Source organism: Asterias rubens, chromosome 5 (assembly GCF_902459465.1).
Source record: "Asterias rubens chromosome 5, eAstRub1.3, whole genome shotgun sequence".
In the NCBI taxonomy this organism is placed as follows: Eukaryota; Metazoa; Echinodermata; class Asteroidea; order Forcipulatida; family Asteriidae; genus Asterias; species Asterias rubens.
The window spans coordinates 3877047-3887880 of NC_047066.1; the positions used below are offsets into that span (position 1 = coordinate 3877047).

The window sequence follows — 10834 nt, forward strand, 5'->3', positions numbered from 1 at the left end:
TGGAAGAAAAAACAAAATCTGACCGTCTCGAAATCAAATTCGTGGATAATTACTTCTTTCTCAAAAACTACTTCACTTCAGAGGGAGCCGTTTCTCACAATGTTTTATATTTTCAACCTCTCCCCATTACTCGTTATACCAAGTGACGTCTTATGCTAATAACTATTTTGAGTAATTACCAATAGTGTCCACTGCCTTTAAGTCGTTGACAAGCGTCGACAGAAAAAAGCAATCTAAGACGCTACCCGGAAGAATGGATGGGTGAAATAATAAAGTATCCTGCCTTGATAGACAAGTTTTTAATAGGTCAAAGACCAGTATTGTCAATTTATTGTATCCCAACTTGTGAAAAAAATAACAAATAATTTTGTGAACAATTTGAGCTCATTTTTTTATGAAAGTAAATAAAAACATTATTGTTGCACAAGTTTCTGCGTGTGCTTTCAGATGAATAAAAGGGGCTTCAGGCCTGAAGTCTTGCATCAGATTGAAATATTTGAGTGAGAATTTAGAAATGACCTCCTTCTCAAGAACTATACGTTACTCCAGAAGAAGCCGTTTCTCACGATGTTAGATTGGTCCTTCCTCTATGGTTTGATAATATCCACACCCCCACCCCCACCCCCCCCCCCCCCTATAATTGCTCGTTACCAAGTCCGTTTTATGCTAATAATTATTTTGAGTAATAAACAATAGTGTCCACTGCCTCTTAAAGCCATTGGACCCTTTCGGTTCAGAAAAAAAAAAGTTCACAGATTTACAAATAACTTACAGGGTTTACAGAAGGCAATTGTGAAAGACTTCTCTTGAAATATTATTCCATGAAATGCTTTACTTTTTGAGAAAACAGCAAAACAATATAAATTCTCGTTAACGAGAATTACGGATTTATTTGAAACACATGTCATGACACGGCGAAACGCGCGGAAACAAGGGTGGGTTTTTCCGTTGTTTTCTCCCGACTCCGATGACCGATTGAGCCTAAATTTTCACAGGTTTGTTATTTGATATATAGAAGTTGTGGTACACAAAGTGTGGGCCTTGGACAACACTGTTTACCGAAAGGGTCCAATGGCTTTAAATGCATTTATACAGTAATCAGGAAAAACAACCTCCCCAAGAATTAAAGAGGCACCTCAAGAATTAAAGAAGCACCACAAACATAAGCATTTTTATTAAACGAACAAAAAAGTTCAACCTTGTCAGCCATGCGATATATAGAAATTAAAAAAAGGATACAAAAATACCTCCAAACCCAAAATAAATAGATGTATAAATAGAGCAATAAAAAAATTAACTGTTATGAATTTATTTTTTAATAAACAATCAATTTCAGAATAATATGCCCAAAACATAGTATATAAACATGATTATTATTACATTTTCTAAGCAATGTCAAAATGCATTTTGGCGTGTAGTTTGTTAACAACAAATTGTTGTGAATTAATTATACAATTAATTTCAGAATAATTATGCCCAAACATGGTTGTAATTATTATAATCAACATGATTATTATTGAATTTTTTCAGCAATATCAAAATGCATTTTTTGCGAGTGCTGTTTCAAACAACAAATTTTCATCAGCATTTTATGACAAAACTCGTCAAAAAACGCCCTCAAATCTGTATTAAAACGACGGCTCACTGGCCCCCAAAAATAATAGTTAGTTAAAAATCACCGAGTGTCCTACACTACTGCTAGATTGTAAAATAGCCGTTTTAAACATTGCATAGAACAAATTGCTTTACCACAGAAGGTAAACCTTCAAGGATCAGAAGACAAAATTAATATCTAAAATACACAAGAATTGTTTTCCTGCATCCGACTGCAATGTAGAAAAAAACTGACCCATGTTTTGGGTCATCAGTCTCTAACACTCGTCTCGGGTCTAAAGGGTCTATGTACTTTTTCCTAACAAAAAACACAATGTCCACAGATTTACATTAAACTTACACAGTTTGAAGATTATGATAGTAGAAAGCTTCCCTTGAAATTTTACTTACTGAGTAATAATTTTCGTCTCAGTTTTAGCATGTAAAAACGTATTAACCAGTTATGCTGTGGTCTTGGTATAATATCATAACTGGTTAAGGGGATTTTACATGGTAAAATAATTTTGGTCTCATGAGACCAAAATTATTTTGTGACTTGTTTTACTTATTTCTCAAAAACTACACAACCATAGTTAGTAATATTTGAAGGGAAGCTTTCCACTATCATTATCTTCAAACCCTGTAAGTTTAATGTAAATCTGTGGACATTTTGAAAAAGTACCAATTAAATGACCGGAATATGTGATTAACACGCAGTGCCGAAGCTTCGCACACGGTATTATCACCTTGAATCATAACCGTATTCCGGGTATGTGTGGGTTGCAGTGTTGTAGACTGCCAAGTCAACTGGACCCAATCTCATAAAACTGTTTACCGGTAAGCAAGTTTGCGTGCTTACTTTAGCCGAAAAATGTGAGTAAGCATAACGTATATTTCACCATATTTCACATTCACCGTGGATTTGCGTTGTTTACGTCACTCGTGTGCTAACCGCGGGTTAGCAATTAGCGTTTACACATAAATAAACAGCTTTATGAAAATATAGCAATTCTGCTAAGGAATATCCCTTAAGCTAAAAAAAACTGGACCCAATCTCATAAAACTGTTTACCGGTAAGCAAGTTTGCGTGCTTACTTTAGCCGAAAAATGTGAGTAAGCATAACGTATATTTCACCATATTTCACATTCACCGTGGATTTGCGTTGTTTACGTCACTCGTGTGCTAACCGCGGGTTAGCAATTAGCGTTTACAAATAAATAAACAGCTTTATGAAAATATAGCAATTCTGCTAAGGAATATCCCTTAAGCTAAAAAAAAAAAAATATGAAAAGTTGAGCCCTGGATGTGTGATTGACGCGGTATGCCGGATTAGCCGGATTCGGTTCACTGGTGATCTAAGGTTTAATTACCATAGACTGTTATAATTTATTGTTTTCAAATACTGCTCAGGGTACCAGTATCTTGTATTCCGGGTCAAAGCAGTTTCTAACTAATTAATAATAAATATGCAGCAGTCCGAAAATCTATATACCGCGGTAGTAGAATATATAAAGCAATACAGTTCTTTATATAGGATTTGAGGCATTTCATGGTGAGGTATCAATTGGTTTGCGGTAACAAAGAACTGTCCTGCTTATTAACTATTACCTGGGCGGATGGTATAGAAATAGGTTGTGACTACTACTTTAGCTTTTATGATCGTAATTAACTGCACTACCGCGGAGTCGGTTCTTAAATTGGTCTCAACGTTTCGACTAGCTTACTCTAGTCATCCGCAGCAGAAGAAAATTCTCTTTAAAAAAATAAAAAAATAAAAAAAAAATAAAAAAAATCTACCAGGCAAGTAGATTCACACCTGGACCAAATTAATTTGATAAAGCTGTTAAGCAGAAAAATGCTTGGCAAATGTCTTTGCTGAGCAAAAAATGATTGGGGTACCATTCACAAAACGTAATCCATCCTTGGCGTGTGACCTGTTTCTGTTAAGCAATACTTTTTTATGCTTAACAAGTTGATGTGCTTAACATGCTCTATGAAATTGGGCACTGGTGTTATCGCAACCAAATCACTTGATACCTCACCATGCAATGCCTCGAATCACATGAGTCAGGGTTCAATTTCATGTTCATAGAGCTACCTTTATTAAGCAAACAATAATTGTCATTAACAATTGTCTGCTTAGCAGACATGAGCAGGATACCAGTCACAAGTTGTAAATTTGACGTGGTAGTTTGGCTGGTAACCTTATTCTGGTAAGCATTATTTTGTTGGGCAGCTCGACTACTTTTTGCGCTTGAGCAGCTCTTTGAAATTGGGCAACGTGGTTCTATCATTGCCGATGCGTAGACAGAAAATAATTTTCAAAAACATGACAGCTGATAAAGCGTATAATAAGGCCCGGGCATTAAAAGTCATGTTTACTGAGCCCAAACAGCTTGACTTTGTAGTAAACATCCGGGGTTTTGGTTCCTACAGCGCGTACTGTTCATCAGATCCAACGAAAAAGACAGTTTGAAGAAGAACTCCCGCTTAAAATAGTTGTCTTTTTGGGGGTCAGCCATCGGCGTCATAACACTGTAGAAAGTCTCTCCAATCGTTGTTAATTGTGTGATGTAAGTGACAATGTTTAAACGAGTCAATTGAAACTTCAATCTCTGTTTTCCTTTGTAAAGTTTCTCCGTCTCCTCTTTCTTTTCATCATTTCTCTGAATATATAGGGCCAAACATATGGTGCAACATTTGTAGTTCCAACAATTTTCTGTGTACAAAAATCCTTAGACCGCGACCACGGCGCGTTGTGTACCTTTGGGTCAAAGTTAAGGGGAAGCGTGCGGACTTATAACTCCATCTTCAATTTCAGATGTAACCTCTCAGTATAAAAACAATACATGTATTCGGGAAGGAAAAGTCATTTCAGATAAATTTCCATAATAACCTCAAGAAAAAAACAACCTGCCAGTCCCGCTGTTGGCCACTCATCAGCCGTCCAGAATGTGTTGTTCTTTACCGCCTTTTACCAATACGTCACTACAAACTAACCGCCACAGCAACACCACATTAATGAAGAAGATCGCCGATGTGAAACACGGTAGGACGTAGTAGAGAATGACGAAGGATTTGTTTATCATCGTATAGGAACCATAACAACAGAACAGTAATGGTGCTAGCCGGAATGTCACAAATGTGACGAGGTTTAAGGATTTATGGACGCTGTACAGAGTGGAGCTCTTTGAGATACCGTACATGATGAGGAGCTGACGTGAGTGAAGGAAGATGGCGTGTACTTCAGTCAAGAGGCCGATGTATATAACACCCATTGCTAGCTTCTCATAACTCAGTATACACATGGAAGAACCAATCTGTAGTGTAAGAAAACAATGAAGATATCATTGAATGGCAGATTTCAACAATCGGCACATGCGGACCTGACACGCGTGGTTAACTCATATTGTACTCCTATATTGTTTCTTATATCTACTGTGCCTAATATTTTCTAGATTAAAATGACTGGACACCTTTGGTAAACAAAATTGTCATAGACCAGTATTCTCATTTGGTGTATCCCAATATACTATACATTGTACATCCATATTAATATAGCAAATTTGTGAAAATTTCGATGTTGAGATACACCATGTGAGAATACTGGTCTTTATAAAACACCAAATGTGTCCAGCCGTCGATTTCACCAAATTCTTCCTAACTTAGGAATAATCCGCCTTAGGACATTTGGTGAGTTAAGTTCTGTATCCATATAGACGTTAGGACGCATTAAACCCATCCTAAGTAAGGATGGGTTACTCGTCCTAACTCGAGATAGGATTAATCCTAGCGTTTCGTGAAATCGGACTCAGTGCCTTTATTTAAAGATGCTATGTCAGATTTTTGGCCGATTTGTCCCAAAGATTTTGATTTAAAATTCAATAGGTATTTTGATGGGGGTCGAGAAAGTAACAAGCTTTCATTTGAGCCATTGCTCGAAAAAGTCCGCCAATTAGTAGTAGCAGTGAAATAAAGTGCTCAAAATTAGTTTTTGTCGGGATCCCGACAATACATCACGTGACCAATTCTTAAATTTTTGTCATGGTTCCTGACCATTAAAAGTAAAAGTTAAACTTTTTTTCGTTAGAGCGGGTGATACTCTTTGAAATACCACCAAAAATCTGACATAGCATCTTTAACTGTGTTGCCTTCACTCTCTAGCCCTCTATACTTACAATAAAATGGTGTGTGATCAGTCCATACACCTTATTGATATTAGTATGCACCAATATGTCATATGTATCGTACACCATGTAGCCTGAGGAATGATAAACAAAATGGATGGAAACTTAGTTCATGTCAATAAAAACATCACATAATTATTTATGTGTCTTCGGCAAACCATACTATAGAAAAATAAACCAACCACTTGTAAAATACAAGATGAGTGTTTGTTTATATACTTTGGATACTTTTAATAATAATAATAACATAATATTACTTATCTTTTTGTATACATGGCCAGGCTGGGTATGCATGAATTTTATTATAAAAGGAACACGTTGCCTTGGATCGGTCGAGTTGGTCTTTTGAAACCGTTTGTTATGAAATGCATATGGTTAGATAGATAACTTGAAAGTAGAATATAAGGATCCACACACACTTGCCTCGAAATTTCACGGTTTTCCTTAAAAGTCGCGAATAAACACGGTTGGCCATTTTGTGGAAAATTGTTTCGACTCCATGGCTGACCGTGTTAGTTCGCGACGTAAAAGAAAAACCGTGCAATTTCGTGACATTTTTTGTGGATCATTGTATTCTACTTTTAAAATATCTATCTAACCATATGCATTTCATAACAAACGGTTTCAAACCTTTTTAAAAGACCAACTCGCCCGATCCAAGGCAACGTGTTCCTTTAAACCCCTGTGAATTGTTTATCGTGCAACATTTGTATCTGCACATTGCATAGTATACCTTTTAAACTTGTTGATATTATAACTTGTTGATATTTGTGGTGCTTTTAAATTCGGCGAGTAAGGAAATTGCTTCTTTTTGAAGAGTAATCAAGTTTAGTACATGTCTTATGTCGTATGTCTTAAAAGTGTTGTGGGCACAAAGTTCGCACTCCGTACTCGGTCGAGGGAACTTTTCACTGTGCTGATGCCTTTATGATTTGTTTTTTGTCCTAATGTGAGGGAAAGACATTTTAACACTTAACTGCAAGCTTTGTTAGCAAAAAAATAAATCTGTAATTTTTTTTTTTTTTTTTTTTTTTTTTTTACATTTTATACCGTGGGGCCAATTTGTTGCCTAGCAGTTTGCAGCAGCTAATTATAATATATTACAGTGCATGAAAGCTAAACTCACCAGCAAGAATAGCAAAGCCAGCGTCAGCAAACGTCGAGTAATAACCAATCGGATCGGTCCATACTCTGGGATGGTTGATCAAACTGCAAAGAGAGAAGTGTTCAACCGACAAAAAACAATTATTATGATGCAAATTGAGTAAGGTTGAGACTGAATAATACATAATTGTTTGCTGGACCGTGTAGTGTATACACATCAAGCCAATCCGATTTTCTGTTGCAGCGTGGTCTTTTTGAGAGGCAGTGGACACTTTTGGTAAATGGCAAAGACCAGTATTTTCACTTGGTGTATCTCAACATAATGCACAAAATAAACAATTTGTGAAAATTTGGACTAGATTGGTCATCGAAGTTGCAACAGAATAATGAATGAAAAAACACCTCTGGTGCACGTGCTTTCAGATGCATAATAAAAGCCTTCAGCCCTGAAGTCTTTTAATATTTGAGCGAGAAATTAACTCTTTCTCGAAAACTACATTACTTCAGAGGGCGTCGTTTCTCACAACATTTTGTATACTATCAACAGCTCTCCGCTGCTCTATCGTTACCAAGTACATGGTGTTATGCTTCAAATCATTTTGCGTACAAACCAATAGTGTCCATGCCTTTAACAACAAACATCTCCGTGTGGGAACTTTCACTTTTATTGACATGGCGGACAAAAGACCTAGAAATAAAGCCAGCCAAGCATGACGAATCTGGGACTCCCGTTTTTATGCATGATCCGTTTTTATGCTATGGGGGATGGTCGTTTTATGCTATGGTCTTTAACACTTGGGCCTATTTCATGGAGCTGCTTAAAGGGAAGGTACATGTTTGGTAAGTACCCTAAACATATACTAACATATATTAACTTAAACACTTGGTAACGAGCATTGGAGAGTTGTTGATAGTATAAAAAAACATCGTGAGAAACGGGTCTCTCTGCAGTTGCATAGATTTCGAGAAAGAGGTTATTTCTCACTAAAATAATAAAAGATTTTCTACCTAGAAGTCTTTTATTCCGATCTCAGAGCACACAAATTCGTCCAACAATTTTTTTTTTCTCGCATCATTATCTCGCAATTTCGATGACCGAAAGAGCTCAAATTCTCACAGGTTTTTTATTTTATGCATATGTTGAGATACACCAAGAGATACACCAAGAGAGAAGACTGGGCTTTGACAATATTACCAAACGTGTGCCAAAAATGCTTATGCACGAAAAAAAGCTTGCTTGTTTTACACATTGTTACCGTGGCAAAAATGTCATGCCATGTACATGGCATAATATGACTGGTATTTAGCTGCTGTTTACGTAACATAAACAATTGAGTGGTGTCTTCGCCGGTAATCTGATTTTACTAAGCAAGGATTGTTTTGCTTAAGCAAAATTCTGTGCTCAAAGCAGCTCAATGAAATTGAAATTGGGCCCTGAGACTGTGAGGTTTATCTTTAGCTACGGGCTCCGTTTGATGTTATTGGAAACACGTGCAAAAATGTACACTGCTGCTCCAAAATTTACAAAGGAGCCAAAGTCATCGGGAGCCCAAGCCCACGACGCATTTGTTGTTTTGTCTCTCTAAATGCAAACGAGTGAAAAGCACTCTTTGAAGGGCCATATGAGGGACAACTCTATAACTCTTTTGGGTTGAAGTTTGCATCTTTTTGAGTGATTTTTCACTCTGTCATGGAGTTAAACCCCTCTAAAAGAGTGAAATAACCACCACTCTTTTTAAGGAGCCATATGGGGGACAACTCGAAATGTAAAGAGTTGTGTTTTTCACTCTTTTACATTTAGAGAGAGAATTGGCATCCTCAAAAACTGTATTGATATTTGTGTTAAGGATTTCATTTTTTTTAAACGATTTAGAGAAAATAAATTCTCCATTGAAAAGCACGATAACAGTGGCATTTTGATGCAGACCTACATAAACAAAATATCGCCCGACCGGTGCCCAATACATAAATTACAAAAAGTAACAAACTAAATGCAATAAATAAAAAATTAACAAACGAATAAAAAAAAAACGAGGAAAAAAAACATTGTTATGGTAATAATAATAATAATAATGTTTTGAATAAATACTTGTAAAAAATTAAGTACTAAATAATTATGCATTGATGTAGGGGGCCTACTTATTAATATTATTCTATGACTTCTGGTGAAACAATTATGTCGGTTTCGAATGACGATGTAGGCCTACACATAGGTCTATCAATATACGAAAAATGCTGGTCACAACACGAATATACATGTATTACGTTGATGGCAATGTAGATACTCCCTGGATAGGATAGTCAAAACAACATACATTTCCATTTTCGCAGCACACCCTCTTTCTTGGCCCAAGTTGTGAAATTGTATTGGACTGTTGTGCAATGTGCACTGTGTGTTAAGTGTTATTTGCCATTTCTGTATTAGTATTTACTTATTGGACATTACTGCAACTCATAATGCTCCCTGGTTACACCATGAAGGAAGGAAATTCCTTTACATGGTTACTAACCCACAGCTTAGTTACATCATGGAAAATTGCTCCATGGTAACATCCACCTGGCCACACCTCAAAACGTGTTGCACACGGGACGCCCCCAAGCAGTTAACTTGGGTCAAACTCGACCTACCAGTATACGACGATTGGAGACATGAACAGAGAGTTGAAGAACGACGTCGCAGCATTTCTCCACCGGTGCCGATCTTTTCCCGAGTACTTCCCCGGGGGTGGGGAGATCGGCAACACATCCAACGCCGAGTTGAAACACTGAAAACCGGCAGCAGAGCCGATAGCGATCGGGACGAACCACGGAAACATCGTAGATATAAATCACAAACTTTCTCTACACAGACAACGTTGTATACAGAAGCACCAAAGCCAACCAGCCACACATAACACACGTAGCACCAGTTACGTTAAATTGTTGTGTTTGATATGTACATTCAATTTAGGCGGCAGGCATTTACCATCTACGGGAGTCAATGTGCGAGTCGTTCCGGATGACATGTGCATGGAGGTCACAGTGTCAATTTCATCACAAGTTATTGTACTGGAATAGCACACTCCTGAAGGCCAAACGCCTAGACTTCCATAACAAACTATACTATAGTAACGTGTCTGTTGTGCGTGTGCATAACAATTATTGTGTGTATTTGTGTGCCAGTTCTTTTTGCATAGTTAGGTCAGAGAGTTGCGCCATCCAGACTGAACGGGTTGTTTTGTTTTCAACAGTTGAAGTGGAACGTTCAGCACACAGGCGCACCCCATTAACAGTTTCAACCTTTGCTGGTTTGCTTCAAGATTTGTAACTTAAAGGTACTGGACACTTTTGGTATTAATACTCAAAATTATTTGAGGTATACACGGGCGCAACCAATCGATTACCGTTACTGAAATACTATAGACTTTTTGCTGGTTTGACCCATTAAAATTTGGTAAACTTAAAGGCACTGGACACAATTGGTTATGTACTTAGAATATTATATTTTGTTAGCGTAAACATTTACTTGGTAACGAACAATGGAGAGCTGTTGATAGTATAAAACTTTGTGGAGAAACGGCTCCCTCTGAAGTAACGAAGTTTTTGAGAAAGAGGTAATTATCACTCAATAATATTAAAGTCACCTGTAAGTGGTATTTTGTCAAAATAAAGCTTTTGTCACTAAATATGTGTTTTGATGATTGGAATATGAATAAACAATTAACTAAGGTTTGAAAAAATTAGTTTCCATGTTATTTACAAATTTGAAAATAAGCCCGACCCAAGAGGGCGCTGTTCGTGACGTCAATCTAGGCGCGATGAATCGCATGCAGTACCAACACAAGATAGTGACGCTTGGCGCAAGTTAAAAACATGCCCTCATCATACCTGATTTTTTCACGTTAGGCAGATGCTCCTTTAGGTTCGTTACGTCTTTCAGGTACCGTCTTCGACTTCCCCACTAGCTGGA

The 10834-nt window shown here is 37.2% G+C and overlaps 1 protein-coding gene across 1 annotated transcript; it reads right to left on the reverse strand.

Moving 5' to 3' along the window:
* Positions 1-3244: 3244 nt before the first annotated feature.
* Positions 3245-10352, reverse strand: LOC117290259 (TLC domain-containing protein 2-like). The gene is made up of 4 exons (XM_033771556.1): positions 9514-10352; positions 6908-6990; positions 5773-5855; positions 3245-4914 (listed from the first exon to the last, which is right to left on the reverse strand). The coding sequence occupies exons 1-4, from the start codon at positions 9699-9701 to the stop codon at positions 4534-4536; spliced, it is 735 nt and encodes a 244-aa protein (XP_033627447.1). The 5' UTR covers positions 9702-10352; the 3' UTR covers positions 3245-4533.
* Between the last annotated feature and the right edge of the window lie 482 nt (positions 10353-10834).